Here is a 12916-nt window from a genome sequence, read left to right on the forward strand (position 1 = left end):
ATTGGGTGCTGCAGTGACCGCAGGCTGGGAACCGTAGATAATCCAAGTGAAGAAATGTCACCAGCACACTGAGGATTTCTCAAGAAGGATCCAAAGCTTTATTCTTGTGGTCACCTTGTACACATAAGGCAATGTTTCTGAGCCACGCAGGGCCTCTTCGTCAGACAAGTGACTTGCCTGGTGAAGGAGCCATGGGTGGCCCGAAATATTGCCTTTTGTGTACCATGTGACCACAAGAATAGAGCTTTGGATCCTTCTTGAGGAATCCTTGGTGTGCTGGTGACATTTCTTTCTCTTCTTTTACATCAAGGTCCCATAGAGCCTTCCTTCCCTCCATCATCAATACTGTCCATGGTTACAACGACACATCAACCGAATAACCTATATAAGTTAATTTAAAAAAAATGCCCGTTTTTGTATTACAGTACAACCCACGTAAAATGGAAAAATTGGTTATTAAAATTACCAAAAGGATCAGACCACTGGGGAAGCTGTAAGGCATGTGATGATATGCCAACTGTGAAGGAATCTTCAATCCAAAAAATGGCCAGAGGGTAAAATTTGAGTCCTTCATCAACTGCAGTTCAACAAGATTACTCTAAAGCTGGCCATAGATGATTCAAACGATGAACGGGGAGCCACTTTTCATGATAATAGCCTTTTATAAAAAATGTATGAATTCTTCTAGTACATCGGCTGCTCCCCTAACAAGTTTTAATCTATCAAGCGATTAATCGTACTCAACGGTTACATTTTTGGAAGAGTGAAATACACTAGAGAAAGAAAAAACGGGTGGAGCAGCCTATGTTCTGGAAGGATCAATACATTTTTTATAAAAGGCTTTTGTGATGGAGAGCGGCTTCCCTTTCATTATTTCACTATTATGGTACTGAAGTTGACTGCAAACCACTGGAAACCTGCCCCTATCGGTCCAGAGGAGTTGGGAGTTGGAGTGCCTGTAACGGCTAGCTGATGACAGGCAGTCTGTAGCCTCTCGTTCTGCTTAGGTCCCCATTCAAAAAAAAAACCGTAGTCCATGGAGGTAGAGTGCATGCAATGGGTAGCAGCATTGCAGTGACTACAGGGAAAAGAGAATTATTACTCTATTGAAGGTTGTGGTAAGTGAAGGGCTTTTGCTGGTAGGATCAACAGGTACAAATACCATGTTACGTGGGAAGGGGGTGGGATTTGTTCATAGTTCTATGAATTGGGGAGTAAGGTTATTTTTCTGATTATAGTCATCTTACCGATTGTGATTTCTTCTCCATTGGCTCCTTCTATTCTTTTCTATCCTCTCGGCATTCCATTCCAATTTCCCTAGATTATTTTTAACCTTCATCATGACTATCTATAGCATGGGTGTCCAACCTGCAGCCCTCCAGATCTTGTAGAACTACCTCGGCCTTTGGGAGTAATGCTTGCAACTGTCAGCTTTGCAATGCCTCATGGGACTTTCCTTGCAATGCCTCATGGGACTTTCCTTGCAATGCCTCATGGGTCCTGTAGTTCTGCAACAGCTGAAGGGCCGCAGATTGGACACCTGTGATCTATAGATTGTAGTCTCACTTTTTAAGTACACCCTTGATTGGAACCAAGGTGGAACACCTGTCAGAAGCAGTAGATGCACCACACCTATGGCCATGGAGTCCAAAATGTTCTTTTTTATTAAAGGGCCAGCACGTTTTGGGGGTTCGCACTCCATCTTCATCAGGCTTTTATATTATGTGACCTCAATGGCTGAATTTTATTAGCACTTATATGTGTAAAATCAGACCAGATCATACCACCAGCTGTGTGATGCTGCGCCAAGTGTTGATTTTACACATAATATATAAGCCCTAATGAAGGAAAGGGTGAACACCTGAAACACAATGGCTCGCTAATTCCATTAATTATTTACTAAATAACCATTCTGGACTATATGACCATTGGTGTGGGGACCTTACTACTTCTTATATATTTGGACTTTTCTCAGGACTTGTTCCACCACTTGTCTCACCACAGCAAGTCAGCTTGATCAATGAGATGGTCGTTCACAGCATTGCATATCAGAAGGAGCGCATGTACCCAGGTTTTTATTGCTGTCTGTGTCCCAATTGGGAAAATTTATTTTCTCTATTTGTCCTGGTGAAAATTATCACTGGGACTGAAAGTGAGGGAGGTTCCAAAATTTTGAGTTGTTACCAAAACGGGGACATTGGGTCCATCTTCCAGTGAGAACAGTTACGGCTGTCTAAGTGGGGATTTGCCTCACTTTGGAGATATTGCCTCTATTTTCTTGTTGTGTGTACAGGAGTGAGGGGAAATATGTTAAATGGGACACAGATGGCAAAGAAAGCCATCCCTAACTCTATTCCAAAGGAAACCAAAGTTATAGCTTTAGCCATATCTTAAAGTGGAAGTTCAGCCAAATGCTAAACCTACTCCCAGCCCCATTCTAAGCCTAATCCATCTAACCGTGTAAAGAAAAGATTGCTATACTTACCTATTCTGAAGCCGCTCTGGTTCCAGTCCCAAGCTGAGCTGTCAGTGGCGGCTTCTGTGTAGCAACCGTCAACGAATGTAAGTCTATGGGTGACGTCATCTCCCAGGCATTTCCCAGCCGCTGTCGGCCTTCTCTCTTTACACAGAAGCCGCCGCTGGAGACCGGATCAGAGCTGCTTCAGAATAGGTAAGTATAGTGATCTTTTCTATACAGGGTTAGATCGAATAGGCTTAGATTGGGGCTGGGAGTAGGTTTAGCATCTGGCTGATGAACCTCCACTTTAGGATATGGCTAAAGCCAAAGCTTCAACTTTGAGTCCATGTATATACAATACAATGAAGCCAATTAAACGTCCAAGAGTTAAAAAAAAAAAAAATTATGATAAAAATGGTTCATAGCAGAAAAAGCCAAAACGTTTCAGGGGCCAAACGGATCCCCCATCATCAGGGCTCAGGAATTTTGACTGTGCTTAAATAAACCTAGATAAGCAGATACCAGATAGTTCTACGGTTTTCTGTTTGGCCTATGAAACGCATTGAACTTTTTCTGCTGTTTACCAATTTTATCAGAAAAAAATTAGTTTGGTGCTCTATGTATGTACGTGGCTTCCCAACTCTGGGTTTTCCTGTAATTTTTAAGGGGTGTTACTATTTCGTAGAGTGCTGCGAAACAGGAGGCAGACTGTCCAGTAATAACTGAATTGACCCAAAAAACAAAAAAAAAAAAAACAGTATCCAGCACCTCGTTTTTACTTTTTGTTTGGATAATTTAAGTCCAGTCTAAGGGTCAACAAACCATGCTCTAATGTGCGCTTTGAGTTTTGCGAAACCCCCACTCTTGTTGGTCAAGATATCAAGAGCTTCCCAAATTTTTTTTCCAAACTGAGCTGGTTTTCAAATATCGTTATCACACCAAAGATTGCCTCAGCGTTTCTCAATCCTTTTTTTCAGTCACGGCACCCTTTCGAAGTATGCAAAATCTCAAGTCCCCCCCAGCCTAAAATGTAAGAAAAAAGTAAATGATTCTTATCAATAGGAAACCTGAGCCTGGGACAATGCACACAACCGCCTTGATAAAATTAACTTTATGTAAGAGTCCCCCCCATCACAGACCCTCCCCTAGCCACGCAGTCCCCACATCTCAGAGGTCCCCCCAATCACAAATTCCCATCTTCACATCAGAGCTCTATCTTTTGGCGGCAGCAGAGCACAGGAGGTCTGGAGGAGGTGGACTTCCATCTTCTCCTGAAAGCTGGGGGTGGCCATGCATGCCATCTGCCCTTGATCAGATTCATGCATTGCCATGGTGCAGGAAAACCGTTCTCTATCATCAAAGCAACAAATGATGCCATGCTTCCAAACCCTAGAGAGTGATTGTTTGTTATGGTGTTGGCGGTTGGCTTGCCGGCACCATGGTAACTCATAAAGCTGATGCAGGGCAAACTAGGTCCCTTTTTGGGTGGCTTTTTTTAAAATCAGAAGACGTTTTGAATTTTCAGCCGATTTTGTTTCCGAAGAATGACAAATAATGCGATGTCTTTAAAATGGAAAATGTTAAATTATCAAATGTCATGTTTGACAGATTTCTAGATATGAAGCAATGGAAAAAGTAAGATCTGGCAAATTGCAGTGGAACACAATGGGAGAATATCAAAGGCAGTGAACTATCTTGCACTTTCAATGGTTAGAATATTTTCTCTTGAGGGATTTCAATCTTTTTTTCTCTCATGCATAACTCTGGAAATTGTCGGGGTGAAAACCAACCAGCATTGCTGAATAAGTACAATCCGCTATGTAAACGAAATGCAAAGGATCATCTTCTCCTTACGTTTCACAGTTATTCCAGTTGGCGGATGTCCTCTCGGTGGCGGCAGTTGATGTTCAGTAAAAATGCAAGAGGTGATAGCTTCAGTCTGAGAATGGGTAGCTTTGATTTAAAAACCTTTGTTATAATTTAATATTAATAATAAACCCACTCATATCGTTTTAATTGTGGTCCTTATCTGCTCTTCAAGAGTTTCCAGAATTGACCTGGCTGCTTCTCTGTTAACAGAGCCAAAGACAGCAAATAACAGATAATGTCTCCTTTGCTGAGTGTCTTTCTCTGCTGAATCCTCTACAAACCCCTGGCCTAGAGGGCAGCATGTCGTCTCCAATAACAGAAGTTGTCCCTCAGTATTGAAATAGGATTACCTGCCAGAAGAAAATTGTACAGGTTCAAGATTACAATACTGGTTACAGAGTTACGTACGTAGTCAGTTTGAAGAACAGACACAAGTTCAACATGTTTACCCAATAATAAAAATACTACTGTACCGAAAGTAATAAAAAAGTGGGAAAAACTTTTTTTATTAACTTATGTAGGCCGTTCCAATTTCACATGTTGGTAGAGTAACTCTTCCTTTAAAGCAGCTATTCTCAATGTGACAGACCCGATCAGGACAGGACTGCAGTGTGTGGCCTCTTGTCTACTGACTATGGACCCTGGCTTTTGAGGAAGCACTACTCTTTGGGAAGTGTGTGCCTGGGTGACCATAGGAGTGGTCTTGCTTCGGATTCGGGTCCATGTCTCCCCAAAACACACAGATTTGGGGCCTTTGTGCCCAAACCAGCAATGACTGCTGTAGACTGTGAGATGTTACTATAATCAGCTCAAACAACCTGATGCTGGGGTCTCCTGCTATAGTCTGTTTACTAAGGTATCTCCTAGTTGTGCATCCCCATTGTTAATTGAGTCAATTGAGTCACCTATTGTTTCTGTCTGTTGGCTAATCCTCTTGGAGGTTCCTACATGATGGGATTAGCCTTGGGTCAACTTGTCAACCTCGTTATCTACCCATTGTCTGATGTTTTGGGTAATATTTGGTTTTATTATTCATGTGGTGACTGTCCTATTTTTGAAGTGTATAAAAAACCTGCATTTTTGTTAAATATTCATTCTTTTGGTTCTTATCTTAGACAGCTTGTCTGTGCACAATGCTTGGGGTAAAAGGGCATGTATTAGCTCCTGGTCTGCTGGAAGGGTTTGGAGAGCAGGAGGCACTGTCTGGAGGAAGCACCCAACCTGGGTGCCAGGCATTCCGTCACACTCATCAAGGGTTCTATGAAACCCTAGAGCTCCTTCAGAGGTTGCTAGGGATTCCTTGATTGTCTTCCCATCTGATGATGCCTACATAGTTTTTTTGGGCCAACACCACTAGACAAAGCCAACAACATGACACCAATTTATCTTTTTAGCTGTCTTGCATTCTTGGGTTGCATTCTTCCTACGAACCAACAATGTGGGGGGCATTTTCCACTAACCCCAGTGAATTGGTTTTAGTAAGGGTTCCTCTAGGCCTGAAAATATTTTTAGGGGTTCATTGTGTGTTGAGAAAGGCTGCTCTATAGTAACTCTTCTTCTTCTTTTCCGTTGCAAGTAAATAATGGATTCCAAGAAGAAGAAATGTGCCATCATTGAGTTCTTGATAAAGGAGGGGTGAAGGCTGTCCAACATCTACAGGCTACGGAATGTTTACGGAGATGACACATTGACAAGAGTCACCAATGACAAGGCATTGCTCTTCTTAATGGTATCATCTCTGTAAACTTTATGTAGCATTTATGTGGATGATGAACAACCTTGACCCCCCCTCCCCTCACATCAAGAACTCAATGACGGCATGTTGCTTTGGCTTGGAATCAATTATTTACTTGTAATGAAAAAGAAGAAGAAGAGTCACTATAGAGGAAAAGTTATTCTACCAACATGCAAAATTGGACAACCTACTGTAGGTAAGTTACCGTAATAAAAAAGTTATGCCCACTTTTGCAATACAGCCCTTGTACAAACATTGAAAACCCACATTCTTGGAAAACGATACCCAAAGTTACATAGTTAGTCAGGTTACAAAAAGCCAAGAGTCCATCTAGTTCAACCAATAGAGAAAGGAAATAAATAGAAAACCTCCATATACACAATCCTATACCCACAGCTGATCCAGAGGAAGCATGGCCCAATTGGCTCCAGCAGGGAAAAAAATAAATCCCTTTCTGATCCCCCAGAAGGCAATGGGATATTCCCTGGGTCAACAATGAAAGTTGATCCAGAGGAAGGCAAAAGAAAAAAAAAACTATAAAATGTGGTCCAACTTTCTCCGACAGGGAGAAAATTCCTTCCTGATCTAATAAGCCAATTGCATACTCCCTATGGTGTAATTAACTATACCCAAAGTTACATAGTAAGTCAGGTTAAAAAAAGCCAAAAGTCCATCTAGTTCAACCAATAGAAAAAATAAATAAATAGAAAACCTACATATACACAATCCTATACCAACAGTTGACCCAGGGGAAGGCAAAAAAAAAAACTCAATTGGTTCCAGCGGGGAAAAAAAAAATCCCTTCCTGATCCCCCACAAAGGCAATGGGATACTCCCTGTAGCAACAAAGTTGATCTAAAGCAGTGGTCTCCAAACTGCAGCCGGGGGGCCAGATGCAGCCCTTCGCTTGCTTTTATGGGGCCCTTGGGGCACTATTTCATCCACCGATACCAACAATGGGGCATAATTCCTCCCAATGACACCAAATGATGGGGCATGAATCCTCCCAATGACACCAACAATGGGGCACAATCCCTCCCACTGACACCAAAGAAGGGACTTTTTTTTTCCTGCTGACCTTCGGGACCTTTTCTACTCCCAATGGCCACAGTCCGGGCCCCCCTCCCCCCTAAAGTCTGAAGAACAGTAAACTGGCCCCTTGTTTAGAAAGTTTGGAGACCCCTGATCTAGAGCAAGGCAAAAGCAAAAAAAAAACCCTAACGTGTGGTCCAACTTTCTCCGATCCTCTGATTCCTTTCTGATCTAATAAGCTAGTTGCATGCTCCTTAGGGAGTACTAATTCTTTTTTTTTTTAAGCTTGAGATAGAGTTTGATTAATCTGTGTCCCTCCTGGGGAGCTTCACCCTTTTATTTGTTCTTGTGACCTTTTAGCGAGAAAATAAAGGGAAATCCAAATGTTCTAAGTTGTTATCAGAGCGAGATGAAAAATCCTCTAATGGTAACAAATGGTTCCTTTCCCATTGTGTCTGCAGGACCCAAAAAAAACTAGACAGGGGTTTAACCCATCCTTACTCGCTGACGTGTGTAGTAAGATTGAAATTGGTACCAAGCTCCCGTAAATGCCACAGCACCAAGGCATTAAGCATTATATAAAAGAACACATTCCCAACATCCCTTTAGATGTACATTCCTGCTGGACACCGTGTGCTACTCTTTTAAGTGATGATGTTACTAGGTCTGTTTGCTGGTTTTTGCTCTGTAATAAGACTGAATTTGGTGCCAAGCTCCTGTAAATGCCACAGCACCATGCCTTGAGCATTATATAAAAGAACATATCCCCAACGGCCCTTTAGATGTGCATTCTTGCTGGCCACTGCACACTTACTATCACATCCTGTTTTGGCTATGGGACAGTGAAGGGGAATCTTCCCATTGGGGCACAGATGACAAAAAAAAAACTGACAGGGGTTATAACCCTCCCTTACACTATCCAAAATGGAAAAAAAATGAAAAAAAGTTTTGCCTTTAGTCTTACTTTAAGTGAAGGATTTACATTGTTTAGATACTACATACCTTCTCTCCTCTGTTTGATAGTGCTGCTTCCATGTCACTTTTTAGATGCACTGGGGGAGCAGCGTAGGGGAGTCTGCAGTGCATCTGCCCACACTGTACCTGACCTGTACAGGAACATACAACAATCTCAACACATAGAACAGGTTGGCACTGAACATAATAGTGTAAAATAACAAACCCAAGTATGCTACTGACCCCAAGAAACAAATAATAAGTCCCGTAGATCATCCCTGGATTGTCAGTGGTGGTAAACAGTGCCATTTAAAGTCCAAGTCCAGCTTGGGCAAATATCAAAAATGGACCCTCCAGCAGCAGTGGCTGCAATACTCACCATACTTCCGGTACGGGCACTTGCAGACCGATTAGCGATCCAGCGATGTTCCTCTCCTACGACACCCGGCATCACCCAACGCACTTCCGCTGAGCCCATTGTACCCCAGCACATAGTACCCCAGCACATAAGGCCTCCTCTCTTTTGTATTTTCAGAGAATTTTCCTTTCCCCCCCCCTCTGGTTCTTCGCTTGCTGGGCCCTCTTGGGTTAGCGCTGTCACTCCCGGAATCCTCTCCTGGGGTGACACTTTGGGACCAGTGTGGAGAAGGCGGGGCCAGAGACACGCCCGTTTCCTATTTTGGATTCCTGGCGTCCTGTGTGTTGTTGCCCCCGAGAATTTCTCCGACAGTTAGCCTCTCTTCTTGGTTATGCTTGGGTATGTATTTTTTTTTTTTTTTTCAGAATGATGTTAGATGCAGGAAACATGTTCAATGCATTTGTTTCTAATTACGCTATTTCATGCTTTATTATGTAGTGTAGAGTCCGCCTACCATTTTCCCTTGATGAAGGGACTCCTGCAGAAACGCGTAGGCTCAGGTGGAAGACTACATGAACACACATTTGGTTCGCTCACCAGCATAATCCTGATTTTATTGTCAAATTGATCCTTCTATACGACTGTAATAGATTTTTTTTGATATGTATATTTTTGTATATTTGTGTTAATAAAACTGTTTTTATTTTTACTCCGTTGCCTTCAAAGTCCCACCATTTCTTGAGGGGTTATTTCCTTTTCTCCTTATGTTAGGGATGGCGGCAACTCTTGTGACATAATTGGATGGTCCTCCCCCCCTTTGTTTGATTCCGCTGAGCCCAGGGCATCAAAGCTCTGTTGCCACCCTGGACTGGAGAATGCTGCAGAGCGTGGTGCAAGATCATTACATGGCGATACTCTCTGCAGCATTCATCACTCGCCCACCGACGGGGGAAAAAAGGGGCAAAGAGGACCTGTGACTTCAAGCAACTAGACTGAAGACACCTAAAAAAGGCTTTTCATGGCTGCACACTCCACATGTTGAGGACACACGTATCATGCTACCAATCATGTTGGACATCAAAGGGTACATTCTCTGGCTCCCATGTTATGCTTGCCCCCCATTGGTCCCCGGGGGGAGACTTTGCTGGTTCCTTTCCTTCAGCTCCCGGGACAGACACACTTTGCCGCCACCTGTGGATTATGTATCCCGTATACGATGAATGTTATACATTTTTAATCAATTTATAAACTATGTTTACTTTGTATACTCTTATTGACCTTTTTGTGCTCACCTCATTCAAAGTCCCACGGGCACTATTCTTTGTTGTTGTATTTAATTTGGGGATGGAGGTGTGTCACTGGCAACACCAGACCATTTTCTCTTTGTATATAGAAGGACAGTAAACTGGCCCCTTGTTTAGAAAGTTTGGGGACCCCTGTACTCAAATTAACTGCTTCCTGAGCTAGAGTAGCCAGGGAACGACAATTCTGAAGCCAGAAGGAACCTAACACAGGTCGTTTCCGGGTTCATTAGTAGCAGGGGGGTCAGGGAGCAGATATTCCCTAAACACCTCCTTCTCTATATTTTACGATGGTTTATCTTGATCCTGGGCTCCCCAGAGAAACGGGAGATCCCAGGAACCACGGGGGGTGCTGGCGGAGGGGGACGGCACTTTTGGAGCCTTGTAAAAAGTGATTGGTTGGCTGTGAAAAGTATGTAACTTGCTGTTTCCTTAAAATGTTTCTTGCTGGTTTAGCGTTTCTTTTGCAACATTATAAAGTAGAATAAAAGTCTTACTTACTTTCTATATATCCGTGTAACGTGACCATCCTAGCTCTTTCTGGACTGCTGAAGGGGGAGAAGTGAATGTCGTCGGACAGGGAAGAGGTGAGACGAGTCGGGTTCTGCCCCGGTGGAGGTACTGAATGCTGTGGGGTGTGCTTTTTATGTCGGGCTCTGCAGTTCTGAAACCAAACCTGGAGATTGCACATGTCAGGAAAACTTTATGGATGGCACATTGTATGAAGCAATAAAACAATGATAACACACGTAGAATAAAATTTAAAGACCCAACATACATGGTAATTCAGTTGCACTAATATTGTAGGGTTTTCCTTTTCATCACTTATCTGTGGCCAAAGGGGCATAAAAGAATGATTCCAATGACTCTACCCTTTATCCTAAAATGAGTAAAAATGTTATTATTTTTGGAATTTCTTATGGAATGGGAAATGAAGATATATTCTGTTCTAAGAAGCCTCCACTGTGCTTTTCACTGGTTTCATGGTGGTTTTTAAAAATTTTGGGCCATCTCACCTTAACCTGGGCCATGAAGATAACTTCTAGGAAAGCTCCGCTGTGTTTCTCACTGGTTCGATGGTGGGTTTGTTTTACTTTTGGGCCATCTCCTCATAACCTGGGCCATGAAGATACCTTCTAGGAAGGCTCCACTGTGTTTCTTCAATGGTTCGTTGATGGGTTTTTTTTGTACTTTTGGGCCATCTCACCATAACCTGGGCCATGAAGATACCTTCTAGGAAGGCTCCGCTGTGTTTCTCACTGGTTCAGTGGTGGGTTTGTTTTACCTTTGGCCCATCCCACCATAACCTGAGCCAAGAAGGCTCTGCTGTGTTTCTGAATGGTTCAGCGATGGGTTTGTTTTATCTTTGGGCCATCTCACCATAACCTGGGCCATGAAGGTACCCTCTAAGAAGGCTCTGCTGTGCTTCTCTCATGTTTGGTGGTTTTTTTTGTTTTTACTTTTGGGCCATCTCACCATAACCTGGGCCATGAAAGTACCTTCTAAGAAAGCTCTGCTGTGCTTCTCACTGGTTCAGTGGTGCTTTTTTTGGTTACTTCTGGTGCACCTCACTATAACTTGTCATGGTATATTTTCTTGTTGGTCCCAAAGCCTACTCCATAGAAGCCATGGTCTCCATATAATGCACTGATGATGGCCAACAAGCCTGAAACAGCCATGGTGATGTAATTTTTGGTGGGCATGGTGAAAGGTTGGTGTTGCTGTTTTAAAGGACAGAAGCAAGACAGAGGAGATAGGAGCAGGAATTGCTATACTATCTTGTTGTTCCCCAAACCCTACTCCATAAAAGCCATGGTTTCCATACAATGCATTGATGATGGCCAACAAGCCTGAAACAACCACAGAGCAACAGAGATTGGTGGGCATGGTGAAAGGCTGGTGTTACTGTCTTAAAGGACACACGTAAGACAGAGAAGATAAGAGCAGGAATGGTTATACTATCTTTTTGGTCCCAAACGCTACTCCATAGAAGCCATGATCTCCATACAATGCACTGTTGATGGCCAACAAGCCTGAAACAGTTATGGCACCGTAATGATTGGTGGGCATGGTGAAAAGTTAATGTTGAGAAGATAGAAGCAGGAGTCAGTAAGATGGGAATAGGGGGAGAGGACAAAAAGACTGACATGTGGAAGAGAGAGAAAGAAGCAACAAGACTGGATTGTGGAGAAGGGGGAAGGGAAAAGGCAGTAAAACCAGATTGTGGAAGAGGGGAAAGGAGGCAATTGGGGTTGGATAGTGGAGGGTAGGCGTAGGGATTTAGCAAGATTGGATTGTAGTCAGATATATATGTCATTTGCTCCTTTGTTGGACTATACAGTATATCCTATCACGATCCAATCTGTGAAAGCATCCCTAAACATGGATTTGTGATGGAATTGGCCATTACAATACCATCCAAGAAGGCTCTTCTGTGTATTTTACTGGTTCAGTGGTGGGTTTTTTGGTTACCTTTGCACCATCTCACTCTAACCTGTCAGGGGTATACTTTCTTGTTGGTCCCAAGACCTACTTCATAGAAGCCATAGTTTCCATACACTGAACTGATGATGGCCAACAAGCCTTAAAAAGATGTATAAAGCTTGGAATATATAGCTCTATAATAATAAGCTGGATCTGTGCTGTAAGCCAAAAGGTTCTACAGCAGGGACAAGTACCCCGCTTGATAGGGACAAAACTAGTGGCAGGAAAAAGTTTCTGACGAGGAAGGGAAAGCATAGGGCTCGCTAATTCTATGGACTTCTTCCTGCTTGGACACAAGACAGCCAGGCCAAATTCTGCCCCTCTCAACAGGAGCTGTCAGTTCAGCTGAATCCTGCTCTCTACATGCTGCTGGATCTATGAGTGTTCCTGGCTGGGCTGCCTTCCCACTGGGCTATTTGTGAACTGTCTTTGCATTATTTCAATACAAGTCCTTTCATCACACTGAGACCGTGTCATTGCTGTTGTACCACGCTGCACCCCTCCTACAAACAGGTCCTGTTGCCCTTTTCTTGCCTTAATGTGTTCCCCCACTTCCGAAGTGAGCCATTACGTATACCTCTATTAGCACATATACAGTCCAAGTTCCACACTCTTCCCCGCATGCTCCCGGACAATCCGGCTAACCATTTCCCAGATAGGCCACAAGTAACAATGGAGGTGAGTCAATGCGTTTGCAAAAACGTTACTTTTCAACTTCAAGGTGG

General features: G+C 43.1%; 1 protein-coding gene across 2 annotated transcripts in view; it reads right to left on the reverse strand.

The window, feature by feature from the left end:
- Positions 1-3076: 3076 nt before the first annotated feature.
- The window catches only part of LHX6 (LIM homeobox 6), a 184144-nt gene continuing 174304 nt past the window's right edge, over positions 3077-12916 (reverse strand). For both annotated transcript variants that reach the window (XM_073600667.1, XM_073600666.1), the window contains 3 exons: positions 10209-10383; positions 8097-8200; positions 3077-4677 (listed from right to left, as the gene is read on the reverse strand). In XM_073600667.1, the coding sequence (XP_073456768.1) occupies positions 4657-4677; positions 8097-8200; positions 10209-10383 (300 nt within the window). In that variant the 3' untranslated portion in view covers positions 3077-4656. The remainder of the gene's footprint in view (positions 4678-8096; positions 8201-10208; positions 10384-12916) is intronic.

The sequence above is a fragment of the Aquarana catesbeiana genome, linkage group LG09 (assembly GCF_042186555.1).
Source record: "Aquarana catesbeiana isolate 2022-GZ linkage group LG09, ASM4218655v1, whole genome shotgun sequence".
In the NCBI taxonomy this organism is placed as follows: Eukaryota; Metazoa; Chordata; class Amphibia; order Anura; family Ranidae; genus Aquarana; species Aquarana catesbeiana.